Here is a 13,345-nt window from a genome sequence, read left to right on the forward strand (position 1 = left end):
TTAATTCAAGCTAAACAGGGTCAGTTCTGGTCAGTATTTAGATGGCAGACCTCCAAAGAACATCCCCAGGGTGTTGGTGCTTCAGCAGGTGGCACTATATGCACAGTCAGCACCAAACTAGTCTCCCTGCCCTGTGCAGGAGCCATATTTTGGATGAGCCATACCAGCGAGGTCATGAAGGATCCCACAGAGCTCTTTCCCCAGGGTCTCAGTCAAATCCCCCTGGCCTCCTTCATTTCCCCCTGCAGTTTTCGCTGGCTAGAGTCATTTTCCTCCCTTCCTGCCCTACGCTGGTATGCGCTGGTCCTCCAGAGTAGGATGCCCAGTGCCCCGGGGAACTGTCCAGCGTGGAAGCGGGCGGTGCCGCTGAGCGCAGCGGCGGGGCGGAGGGAGTGGGGGGCCGGCCGGGCACGATACAGGTGCGTGGGGCTCTGAGCTCCCTCCAGCAGCTCGCTGGGCCTGAGGGGCCCGACCCGAAAGCGGCGGCCCCAGAGCGGGGCTGTCCCCTCCCCGGGGCTCTGCACCGGCTGCCCCCGCGCCGCAGCGCCCCCTTTGCAGCGCGGTCCCGCCTGGAGGCAGGAGCGGGCCCCGCCGGCTGGCTGCAGTGCGAGGCTCAGACGGCAGGTGGGGCTGCCGGCCTGGCCTTGCGGCACGGAGGCAGCTGCGCGGGCAGCTATCGGGGTCCTCGGGCGCTACCTTGCGCGACTCAGCGCTGCCTCTTCCTGCATCGCTCCGGCTGCCCGCTGGGACGCGCCCGCGGCTGGCTGCCGGGGCCCGGCGGGGCATGAGCCAGGCTGCCGGCGGGGCGCGCTGTGCTTTCCCAGCCCCTGGGCCAGGCGGGGGGCCGGGCTGTCTCCGGCGCGCTCCTGCCGCGGCACCGCATGGGCAGGTGGCCCCCGCTGACCGCCGGCACCCACGGGTATGACAGGGGCTCCCGGCGGCAGGTGAGCGCAGAGCCCCTGGGCCGGGTCCGCCACGGGTCATGGAGCCGCAGGAGCAGGAGGGGTGCGCGGGGGCCAGCGCCTCCACCTCCCCGTCCTCCACCAGCTCGGAGATCTCGCTGGAGCCGGAGAAGGGCCCCGCGCTGGGGCGAAGGCACAGCAACAAGAGATTCACGGGGCTCAGGATCTTCGGGCGCAGGTGAGCGGCGAGGGAGCAGCGTGCCCTTGTGGCAACTGGGGCGTGGGGCAGGTAGCCAGGGGCTGCAGTGTTCGCGGCCAGACTGTCCCCGGGGCCGCTTGCCTGCAGCTGTGTCTTAATGTGGGCTCTGGTTCAGGAGCCTGGGCACCCTAGCCTGGCTTGCCCTAACACAGGTGCCTGCTGTGCTGGTGCGCAGAGCTCGCTCCTTCTAAGCTCTGGTCTTAGGGTCTACACTTAAGTTTTGTGGGTATAGCTAAGTCACTTATGAGGGGAAATAAATCATGCCTCTAACCAGTGCAGCAGTGCCTGCAGAAGCCCTAGCCAAGTTATACCAGCAGAAAGGTACTTTTTGCCAGTATAGCTTATTTCATTTTGGGGACTGGCTTGAGCTATACTGGCAAAAGAACTCTTGCTGGTGTAAGCTGCATCTCTGCTAGAAGGGTTTGTTAATATAGCTATGGTTTTCTATTATAGACAAGGCCCAAGTCTTTACTGTCGTATTCCTGATGCTGCAACTTGCAGGGTGGGAGATATGTAGATTTTGGAGAGAACAAACTACAGTTTAGCATTTCCAAAGAACTTCACAAGTCAGGCACAACACCTCTTCCCCTTCCCTCATGCTTGCCATTGGACTTCTTTATTTTGCTGCTTACTATATAGTTAAACTTTGGAACTCGCTGCTGCAATATACTATTGAGTCAGAAAAAGGAAAAAAACCACTAGTATAACAACAGCAGTGACACTGGCTTCTGTACAAGCACAAGGGGTATTGATCCTCATACTTCAGGGCATTAGCTGATCACTAGGTGGGGTCAGCAAGAAATCAGAGCGTATAGTGTGATGAAACTAGCTTCTGGCTGTTGGAAATAGAAGAGGAGGCTACATGGACCATTGGTCTGTTTTTTTGCTGTGGTGGGAGGTGATATAAGGCAAGAAACTCCCTATTATTCATACCCAGTCCATTTCCCCTAGACACACCTTTCCCTTGCTCCTGGGGCCCTCAGATAGTACTGTTCACCATCTGGTGAGCGAACTTGAGCTGTGTTGTTGCTGGTTCACACTTCCTGCTGTTTGCTGATTCCTGTAGAATTTAGACTATATGCTTCTTTGGAGCAGGGACCATGTCTTTGTACTGTTTGTGTATGTACAGTACCAAGTACAATGGGGACCTGATCCTGACTGGAGCCTCTGGGTGCTAATGTAATAGAAATTCTAAATAATCAGATTGGGAATTCTCTCCCGCAAAACCAGTGGAAGAGGTTCTACATGTGGGCTTATGTGGAGAGTCTAGCAGCCCTAGATATAAAGCCCCTGTCTCATCCTCTCCTTAAATTGCACTGGATCAGCCCGCCTTGGAGGTCCGAGAGGAAGCAGGACTGTTCATAGATAATAAGGCCAGAAGGGACCATTGTGACCATCTAGCCTGACTTCCTGAGTAACAGGCCATAGAACTTCCCCTAAATAATTCCTGGAGCAGAGCTTTTATAAAAACACCCAGTCTTGATTTAAGCATTGTCAGTGATGATGAATTCACCATGACCCTTGGTAAATTGTTCCAATGGTTAATTACCTTCACTGTTTAAAAATAAAAATAAAAAAATAAAACAAATTTTCATTATTTCCAATCTCTTATCCAGTTAGAGATAAGAGCATAGCTGGACTGGAGACAGAGCTTGGCTATCGAAGAGGTGTGTTGGGCGTGGCATCCCAGGAGTCGGTATTAGGGACAGTATGCATCCCAGATGAACAGAGAGGCACATATCAGCTGGGTTGGGGTATGGGGACTGGTGACCAGAAGGAACTGTTTCTTCAGGTTCCCTGTTGCTCCAGTGTTTGTGACTTGACTTACTGCTTGTGGGGCAGGGGGATCTCCAGACCAGGAAGGGTTGGGTCTCTTAGGGTATGTCTGCACTGTGGGGGGAAAAAAATCCATAGCAGCGAGTCTCAGAGCCCGGGTCAACTGGCTCGGGCTTGTGCTACAAGGCTCAAAATGGCAGTATAGATACCTATAGTATAGTATAGATCAGAGGTTCTCAAACTGTGGTCTGCGAGCTCCATTCAGGTGGTCCGCAGATAGTTCCCTTTAAGGTGCGTGCCTGGGCGGCCGCACACGAGAGAATGAAGGGCCACCCACCTAATTACTGGAGCTGCACAGGTGTGGCTCCACTAATTAGGTGCCTGGACCCTAGAGAAGATGTAAGGTGAGGTGGTGGCCTTGTGGAGAATAGGGGGTAGGTGGGAGGGGGCAGTGAGGTGAGAAGAGGGGTGTGGGGAATTTGGGATGTGCAGGTCTGCGGCGGCCAGAGAAAGAGGCAACTTTCCCCAGCTCCAAGTCTGCAGCTGCTGGGGAGAGACCCCCCTCCTTCCCAGCCCCAGCTCGAGGGCTGCCACAGCAGGAGAGAGAGGGCACATCCATTGCATTAGAAAGGTAAAACTACTGGTATTAAAATATGAGTTGTGTGCTTTTATTTATAGAACAAAAAAACGTTAATTATTATTAAGGTTTTTTCACATAGCACTTTTATCCAAAGCACTTTACAATAGTTAGCTAATGGTACAAGCAACATTTGGAAAGATCATTAAGTGGTCCGCCGAGACACATTCCATCCTTCGGCTGAGGAGCTGCTCTTCAGAAAGAGATTTGAGCTCTCTGCTTCCTCTTTGTGCAAGTAGCGTCAGTACCACTCGCTTTGATGGGGAGTGTGGGAAGCGGCTGTGTAGGTCTGGGCACCTGGCAAGCAGGGTCAGGCTGCTGTCCTTGGACTCGCGGATTCTGTGTGTCACACATGTACCCTCACTGGGCTGAGCAGAGAGCTCTGTGGGGAGGCTGATGGTGTGGATAGGAGCAGGCCATAATTTCAGTCCTAGAGACGTAATTAGAGACTCCTGCCCACAAGAGAGCGGTCTAGTGTGTGATTAGGCAGTGAACAATATGCAATGGCAAAGGACTGGACCAGATGTTGTGGTGAGAACTGGCTGAGTCCGTGTGTAATCACATTGGTCAGTGTGGAGGCTGCACTATGCTCTGTATGGTGGGTGTTACTAAGCGGTCACCTGTATGGTAAGTGTTACTAAGCGGTTGCTAGTCTGTTCACACATTGCAAAATAATTCAAGGTAATATGTGGTGAATAAATGTGAATCAAATACACCTTGTTCCTGCCCTCCTGGCCTCTGCTATTCCAGTCCCGGGCAGCCCATATACAGCTCTGACAATGCCCCTTGGTCTTGACATACCCCCTCCCCACACCCCGCTATTCCAGTCCTGGGACATCTCCACAACTGAAGCTGCTGACTGTATGAGGGGAGTATGTGAGGGTTATTTTTCCTGGTAATGTCAGAAGTTTTGAGGCAGGTGCAGAATCTTAAAGGTTAAGAGCCTGGCAAAGCCGTGAAGTGTCCTGGGGATGAGCTGGACACAAGGGTGATGGGGTTGGTGATGTATTTGGACTCTTAGTGAGCACTGTTTCCTTTGAATCTCTGAATGTAAGTTGAGAAAGGGAAACTGGGAATCATCCTCCTCCACAGCTTTCTTTCCTGCAGATATGGGACTCTGGCTTCTCTGGTTTGTTTCTGCACTCTCAGAGCTGACTGGGTAACATCTCCTTTCCTCTCTGGGTGTGACAGAACAATCCTGCAGCCCCTGGGAGACGTAGGAAATGAGTGCCATCTGCCCCCCGCAGAGCATTAAGCCTGCAAGCCTACCCGGCAATGATTGTGATGTCCCCATGGCTGTGAGGCTCTGGGGTGCTTGCTTGTACTCCGTTTTCCTTGCCTACAGGCCCTGTGTGCTGCTTCCTCCCCCATCACCCACCTGAATTTGTCAGATTTCCAGTGTTTGCCTCATTCCTCCTCAGCCTTAATGCTCTGGGGCACTAGCTCATTGTTCAGTGTTCTGGAGACTATTTGATTCCCATCCTCCAGTCAGGAGTCCCCCTCTTTGCTCTCTCTCCCGTGCCAGCCCTTATATTGATATGAGCAGGCCTGACATGTTGCCAAGGTGACTCCATCGCAAGGCTGGCTCTAAGCAGAGGGTGAGTGGCAGAGTGGGAGCTGCTTCCTTCTGCTCCGGTTTCAGATTTGGCGGCAGAGGCTGGCACAGTGCATGATGCCATCTCTGTCCTTCTCCCAAGATTAGATAGTGTCTCTCCTCTCCTTCCCAAGGGGGTACATGTCCTTGAGGGTATATATACTGCAGTTTTAAGTGCAGCATTATCTGTAGGGAGAGAACTGTGTGTGTTGGGGGTGTCTGTGTGGACTCTTTAGTGATGAGGAGGATGGGAGTGTCACACAGGACAGTATAGAATAGGGGTCGGCAACCTATGGCACGCGAGCTGATTTGAGTGGCACGCAGCTCCCCTGATGCGGTCCCTGCCCACCGCTCTCCCCTGCAGGGGCAGGAGGCAGAAGCTTGGTTCTGCGGCAGCCAAGCTTCCCCCCTCCCCCGCTTCTTCCCCCAGCGTGGTGCTTTCCTGCCCCTCCTCTTCTCCTTCCCTGCGCCAATCAGCTGATGGCCCTAGCGAGGGGGAGGGGGAAGAGCGGCAGCGTGCACAGAGCTCCGTAGAGGAGGCAGAGAGAGGTAGGGACGGAGCCGGGGGAAGGGGGTGGAACAGGGCATATCCCTTCCAACCCCCTGCCATAAGCCGCTCAGGGCAGGGGGCTGGGAGCACCCCCACGAGCCGAGCACCCCAGCCCTCTGCCCTGCACCCCCCCCACACACTCAGCCTTCTGCCCTGCACCCCCCCACCCCAACAGAGCCTTCTGCCCTCTGCCCTGAACCCCCCACCCCAACACACACCCAGCCTTCTGCCCTGAACTCCCCCCAGCCCTCTGACCTGACCCCTGAACCCCCCGACACACCCCAGCCTTCTGCCCTGAACCCTCTCCCCCAGCCCTCTGCCCTGACCCCTGAAACACCCACCCCCAGGTCTGGGGTCCCAGCCGCAGGCCCTACTCAGCCCGCTGCCGGACTAGGTGAAGAGAACTCCAGGCTGGCAGCGAGCTGAGCAGGCTGGTGGCGTAAGATCAGCATTTTAATTTAATTTTAAATGACACTTCTTAAACATTTTGAAAACCTTGTTTACTTTACATACAATAATTTAGTTATATAATATAGACTTATAGAAAGAGACCTTCTAAAAATGTTAAAATGCATTACTGGCAGGCGAAACCTTAAATTAGAGTGAATAAATGAAGACTCGGCACACCACTTCTGAAAGGTTGCCTACCCCTGGTATAGAAGGAGGCAGGGGGTGTGTGTGTGTGGGAAGGGACGTCCTGCATACTCATGACATTGTACTGTCCAGCATTGCTGGAATCTCTAGTCCAGCTATCTGGTGGCTGTATCCTTTCTTGTACCTCTTCTTTCAGCAGAAGCACCATGCTGGAGGGGTAGGTTGTTCCCCTCTGGATGGGGATGATTTAGATACATCACTTAAGACTCTCAGTCATGGGCACTGCAGAAAAATATAGGGTAGTTAGAATTCTCTCTGGGCCTTGGAGAAAGGGAAAGTCCTTGTACAGTGATCCTTGGGGTGGGGTGTGAGTACCGGGTAGAACATCACCTGTGAGCTGCTTCAGTTGCTATGCAAGTGGCTCCCATGTGAATTTCAGAGTGGCGAGTGGGCTTGAGTCCCACCTGATTGGGAGTGAGGTGAGGCTGGCATTTGGTGTATTAGGGGCAGTGTTTTGGGGAGGATAGTACTGGACAGTCTTTATCCCTGGTATGCACTTCCTTCTAACAGTGATTGTCTGAGAAGCGTACACCTCCCTTAGGCTGGAACATGGCCAGCACATGGGGGTTAAATCCACAGGGACCTTTTGTGACCACAAGTGATCAGGAATTTGGGTTTATGTCCTGTCTGAAAGATGTCCCGTCCAGCATCACAATGCTCCCTAGCATTTGGGTCAGTCCTCACTTATATAGGAGGGCGCCCCCTGCTGAGTCGTCCACACCACTCTCTGAAGCACCTGACTGCTCCTTGAAAGACTCCCATCCTAGCACTGCCCAGACCTGACATTGCTCACTGTAGCTTGAGCTGATGAGATTGTAGCCTCAGGTGACCTGGCGACAGCCTTCTCGCATTCAATCAGGTAAGCAGTGAGTACGTGGAACTACAGGCAATACTGTGTAGGAGAGACTGAGCCAATGCCAACTCCCCTGCCCTTTGCCTGGCATGTGCCTTCGCCAGCAATGTATGCCCCAGATACCCGCCCACCCAAATAGCTGACACCTGATGTGTCTTCACTACCTCACTGCAATGGAATCCTGCGGGTGGATTGCAGCGTAGCCTAAGCTGCTTACTCAGTGGTTTGAGCATTGGCCTGCTAAACCCAGGGTTGTGAGTTCAATCCTAGAGGGGGCCACCTAGGGATCTGGGGCAAAATCAGTACTTGGTCCTGCTAGTGAAGGCAGGGGGCTGGACTCGATGACCTTACAGGGTCCCTTCCAGCTCTATGAGATAGGTATATCTCCATATATTAGTAACCACACTCACGTCTCATAAAAATGCAGTGTCACTGGAGGGGCAACAAATCCAAACGGTGAGGGCATTCTCCCTGCTTCCTACTCTTTTCTCTGGGATCCAGAGTGGGCATCAGTGGCATGTGATGCCTGTGAACTTGGTGCCACCTCTAATAAAGTGCTCCCTGAAGAGCTGGGAATGGGCCTGGTAGGCGGAAGAGGCGGTGGCACTGGCTTTCTCTGAAAGCCACAATTGCAGCAAGTTAGGTTCATGCATTCTGAGAACAGGCTTATTTCTGTATCCTGTAATTGCCTTAAAGGGAGGCTCCGGAATTGATACAGACAAGCACACAGTGCATGCATCCGGGCCCCAGATAGGCAATATTTTAATTGGGCTGATGCAGAGGTTGGAGCTGATCAGGTGATAAGGAATTTAATCCCCACCACCTTTCTGGCTACCCCACTCCTCATGTTGTAAGTGAGCAGTCAGAATGAAGTCCCTCCCATGTGGGGGGAGGGGTGCATGTGATGGGGATTAAATCCTTTCCTAACCTTCCTTGCCTTATAGGTGAGCAGTTGAAATAGGGCCCCATCCATGGAGTGTAATGGGTTCTTTGTGAGAGGAAGTAAATAGGGTGATCAGACCAAACACTGAGACTTATGAACCATGCGGATGTTAATGATCAGCAGTGATGGCGGTACAAGCCCCAGTCCAGGCTTGTAGATGGAGCTGCCAGCTAGCTTGTGGTATGAATCTGGCTGATCTCCTTCCCTTGGCACTGTGCTGTCACACTGTGACCCTGGGAACGGGATGAGAGGAGCAGTTATGCTAGGGAAGGTCTGTGGGGTGAGGCAGTGTGCTGGCAAACATGAAACCAAAGCAAGCTCCCGCCTACGCCTCTCTGAGGTGTTACTCAGTTTGGGGACTTGGCGTCTCTTTATTTCATGTATGTGCGGAGGTGGGTGAGAGGAGTCTCTGTAGCCTGTACTCTGCTGGGCTGTCTCCTCCTGCCCCGGTTCCCATTGCACTAACTGTATTGTTCACTGTCCTCTTTAATTGACTACCTTTCTGTATGTGAACTCATCTAAATCCGCTACCAAATTTTCAGTCTGTTGCTCTTGTCACAAACCAAGGGGCCTTGCCACAGAATCAGGGCCGGCTCTGGCTTTTTTGCCGCCCCAGGGGGGGAGGGCGGCCGGAGCCCCGAGGGGAGGGCGGCGAGCCCCGGCCGGGGCTCGGCTCTCCCCCCGGCCGCCGGGGGCAGGGCGGCGAGCCCGCTCTCCCCCCGGCGGCCAGAGCGCAGGGGGCAGGGCGGTGAGCCCTGGCAGGGGCTCGCCGCTCTCCCCCGCGGCCGCCGGGGGGAGGGCGCCGGAGGGGAGGGCGGCCAGAGCGCCGGGGGGAGGGCGGCGAGCCCGGCCGTGGCCCCGCTCTCCCCGGGGGCCGGAGCGCCGCGCCGCCCCCCTCCAGGTGCCGCCCCAAGCACCAGCTTGGTGGGCTGGTGCCTGGAGCCGGCCCTGCACAGAATATGGGCCCAGTTTGTTGCGGAGTAGTACATGGGGCCTTGTATATATCTCCATGCTGTTGCCAGGGAAAAGCAGCTAATGATGCAGGGACCTTGCAGTGGACTGGTTCGAGGAACGAAGAGACCTGTATGGCAGGGGTTCTCAAAGTGGGGGTTGGAACCCCTCGGGGGTCATGAGGTTATTATGTGGGGGGTCGCGAGCTGTCAGCCTCCACCCCAAACCCTGCTTTGCCTCCAGCATTTACAATGGTGTTACAAATTAAAAACACTTTTTTATATATTTAAGGGGGGGGTGCACTCAGAGGCTTGCTATGGGGAAAGGGGTCACCAGAACAAAAGTTTGAGAATCACTGCTGTATGGCGATCAGACAGCCATGGGGGTGACCTAGAATTTAAAGATTAAAGCCTGCAAACTGCTGTGATCCAAGCAGAGCACCCGTCAAGAATTCAACGCAGAAGTCCCACCAGGGACTTCAGTGACAGCTGCACCTGGATGTGGCTCTTGAGCAGGGGGCAGGAAAAGACACCTCCCTCCCCACCCACCCCCACACACATACTAGCTGGGGTCCTGGAAGCCACCCATGGTGAACCCTTCAACCTCCGGTTCTTCCCGTTCCTTTCACTTCACAGATAATGAGCATGGTCAGGGAAAAGGGAAGAAGGGCTTTGCTGTTTGCGTGCCTGTGCAGGAGCCAGTGCTTGGGCTCCTGAGCTGAGCTGCATCTGCAGGAGTTTCGGACAGCTGCTCCTCTCCTGCTGACACTTCTGTTTGTTTGTGGGGGAGGTGACAAGCTACAGCTCCTGCTTGTGCTGCCCTGCAGAGGTCAGAGCAGTGGGCTGTCTGTGTCTCCATGCTTGCTGCTGTGGAGAAGGTGGCAGGTCTCCTGTTCTGATTAGGGGCCAGAGTGTGCCTTTCAGGAAACTCTGTAATCCGGTCAAGGGGACAAGAGACCCAGGGGAGGGCTACAAACCCCTTTGTCCTGGGGGAGTGGGCACTTCATTAGAGTGCAGAGGGGAACATTCAGGGCCGTCCTTACCCATACGCAAAGAACGCAGCTGTGTAAGGCACCAGGAAATTTGGGGCACCAAATTGCTCCAAATTTCCTGGTGCCCTACGCAGCTGCATGCTGCTCCAGCGGCCAGCCCGATCCCCAGCTGGCTGAGCTGCCCAGGAAAGCTGCCCCCATCCTTGCTCCGCCTCTTCCCCATGGTCCCTGTCCCTGCTCCGCCCCAGCCCCGCCCCCACTCCACCCCTTCCACAAAGCCCCTGCTTCGCCCCGCCTCTTGCCGCCCTGCTCCGCCCCTTCCCCTGAGGACTGCAGCAGGGGTCGGGCACGCCCTGCACCCATGGGGTGGCGGGAAATGGAGCGACCCAGCCCGCTCCGCGCCACCGGTGAGTGCTGGGGGGGGGGGCAGTTCCCCCCATCCCCTGAGGCTGGGAGCCAGGGGAGCAGAGCAGAGCGGGCTGGGGCTGGGTCCCGCTGCCCCGTGAGTGCGGGGTCGGGCCTGCCCTGCAATCACCGGGCGGCAGGAAGTGGAACGACCTGGCCCCAACCTGCTCTGTGCTGCCGGCTCGTGCTGGGGGGGCGGTTTCCCCCCTACCCTCCAAGCCTGCTCCTGCTCCTCCCCCCCCCATGGAGACCTGGGGACACGTCCCCCACCCCCAATGTGGGGTCTGCGTAGGGCACCAAAATGGCTAGGGATGGCCCTGGGAACATTTCTGCCTGGGCCTGTTTCTCATTCCAGGGGCATTGGCAACTTGTTGGATATTGGTGATGTGGGCATGGGGCGCAGCCCCTCTTCGGGGGCTAGAGGCACTTGGGTTGGTACGGGCCATGTCAGGAGGGGTGCTGGGCATTGGAAGTGTGGGTATGGGCCCTGTTGGGGCAGAAATGCTGGGTGTCAGGCCAGCGATAGGCCCTGGCAGCAGGGACAGAGGGCCCTGGCAAGGAGGGCAGGAGCTCAGGCAGAGAGAGGGAGAAGAAGTGCTAGGAACAGGAATGATGGAGTGATTAAGGGTCCCTGGGTGGTGGGGGTGAAGAGGCGCTGGGCATTGTGTGGGCAGGGGCATTGACAATAGTGGGGGAGAGGGGAGGAGGGAGCAGCATTGGGTGTTGGTGGACTGGATGCAGGCCCACAGAGCGACAGGCAGAGGTTCTGAGGATTAGCAGAATGGGCAGAAGTGCTTGGTATCAGCCAAGGGGGGGGCAGACGCTCTGGAGACAGTAGTGGGGTCGAATGCATGTGGTGAGATGTTGTGAATTGGCCGGGCAGGCCTGGGCCCTGTCAGGAAGTAAAAACACTGAGTTGTGAGGAGCTGGACAGGCCCTGTCAGGTGGGGAGAACAGAGGTTCTATCAGAGGGTGATATGGCTCTGGAAGGAGGGCAGAGATACTGAGTTAGGGCTGGTCTCTTGTGTTGTAATACAGAGGAGCAGACAGTCTCTCCTGAGACCTGCTGAAGCCTCTAAATATAGCTTCCTTGGCCCTCTGGTTTCATTTGCTGCTGTTCCCAGGTCACCCCTTGAGATGACTCTCAGGAGCCTGTTCTCAAGCATGCACTTGCTGGCTCCTGTGGTGAGAGGGTTGGAGCCTGTTACCTCCTCAAGGTCATTGATTCCAGTGCAGCACAGGTCAGTGGTGAATATCCTTGTCATCTGACGCTGTCAGGCTCTGTACAGCCTCACATGGGCACGTGTCTGCATTGCGCAGTCCAGAACGTCTGGTGGGACTCATTAGCCCCAGTCCATAGTCTTAGCAAAGAAACCAGATAGGTTTTGGGAATTGAATGCCCTTCGCACCCCTACAGCTGGTCCTTCCAGGACGTGACTGAAGCACATTGGCAGGATGCGGTGTATCCCACAATTCTGTGGCTATTAAATTCACCCCAGCCACAGAACTGTGTCCTGGAATCTCTGCTTTTAAATAAATAAATAGTTTCTAGCTGTGGTGGTGGTGAAGGAAACCTCAGAAAGGCGAACCCAGGGTAACCAATACAGCATTGTCTTCCTGAGCTTGTAGAGGGCCTGAAACAATAGCCCCGAGAGGAGTGAACTGCTCTTTCATCTAATGGGCTTGTTATAGGGCCTGGAGCACCCTCCTATGACATGCCCCTGCATGACAGGCATGCCTGCCTCAGTTTCCCCCCTACGGTGGCCCGATAACTTCACTTCAGGCTTTTTTTGTCTCAATGCTACACCTCGATGGGGTTGGATAATTAAAACAATATAGTCCAAATAGTCCATAACAAAAGTCCCCCACACACAGTCTGTTTCTCACCCCAGTACAAGCAGTCATTAAAGCTCAGGACATCTTGTGTGTGGTATGTGGAGCAAGGAGGGACTAGTGCTTTCAACCACGCCCAGACTCTCAGTCCTCCCCTGTCTGTATGCGGATGCCCTCTTTCCCCCTCCCCCTACCATTCCCAGTGGAGTGCAGTCCTGCTATTTTCAGAAGAAACCCCCGGAGCATCCTCCCTCATTTCCCTTGCCTTTCCCAAGTCCTCTGGGTCCAGCTCCAAGAGCAAGCAGGCATCTCCCGCTGCTGTTCCCAGCCTTCATCCCTCTCCAGCCTTCTCTGGCCTTGGCTCTCTGGCTCAGGAGGGACAGCTGGCTAGCCTCTCCCTGGCTTCCTCCCCCCCCCCCCCCCTTTTCAGCCTCCCAGCCCTGGCTTTGGATCTATAAGATCAGCCAGTTAGCCCCTCTGCTTTAATTCTTGATGATAATTCCTTCCTCTTTGCAGGGAGCACCTGCAAAGCTTTCCCTAGAGACCTCCTCCAGTCTCCTCCTCACTGCTCTGATTCACCGGATGTCACTCCCGACCTTTTTTAGCCCCCAGGTGCTGCCCCACCCTCTTAATTGACCAAACTGGGAGCACCCGTTTTGGCACAGGAGGACTGGGCATGCTTCCTTTACAGGGGCCAGCCACTCTGTGATAGGACTGTAACGCTACAGCAAGATGAGTCTGTGGCCTAGTGAAAGTGTGGGGACAGTGAAAATTATACTGAATCCAACATCAAAACAAGCTGCAGCGATCGTTAGACACTTTCACACTTTTCAGCATGGATTGGAAGTAGCTGTAGAATGCTGAGACTTTCTGCAGCAAGATCCCTAGATCCTTCAGTGGAGTTTGGATCTGGCTAAGGAGAAAGTTGGGTGTGTGGGAAGTCTGCTTCCTATTCTGTCCCCAGTCTGGGGCGAAATAGAGGCCTCCACCTCCTGGG

At 55.0% G+C, this 13,345-nt stretch overlaps 1 protein-coding gene across 3 annotated transcripts in view; it reads left to right on the forward strand.

Moving 5' to 3' along the window:
- The first annotated feature begins 772 nt into the window (after window positions 1–772).
- Window positions 773–13,345, forward strand: part of DGKZ (diacylglycerol kinase zeta) — an 80,690-nt gene continuing 68,117 nt past the window's right edge. For 2 of the 3 annotated variants that reach the window (XM_024214818.2, XM_029911449.1), the window contains exon 1: window positions 773–1,140. In XM_024214818.2, coding sequence (XP_024070586.1) covers window positions 983–1,140 — 158 coding nt within the window. In that variant the 5' untranslated portion in view covers window positions 773–982. The remainder of the gene's footprint in view (window positions 1,141–13,345) is intronic. The other variant, XM_029911451.1, reaches the window with a different exon arrangement.

The sequence above is a fragment of the Terrapene carolina genome, unplaced genomic scaffold, assembly GCF_002925995.2.
Source record: "Terrapene carolina triunguis isolate 2854851 unplaced genomic scaffold, T_m_triunguis-2.0 Scaffold96, whole genome shotgun sequence".
NCBI lineage: Eukaryota > Metazoa > Chordata > Testudines > Emydidae > Terrapene > Terrapene triunguis.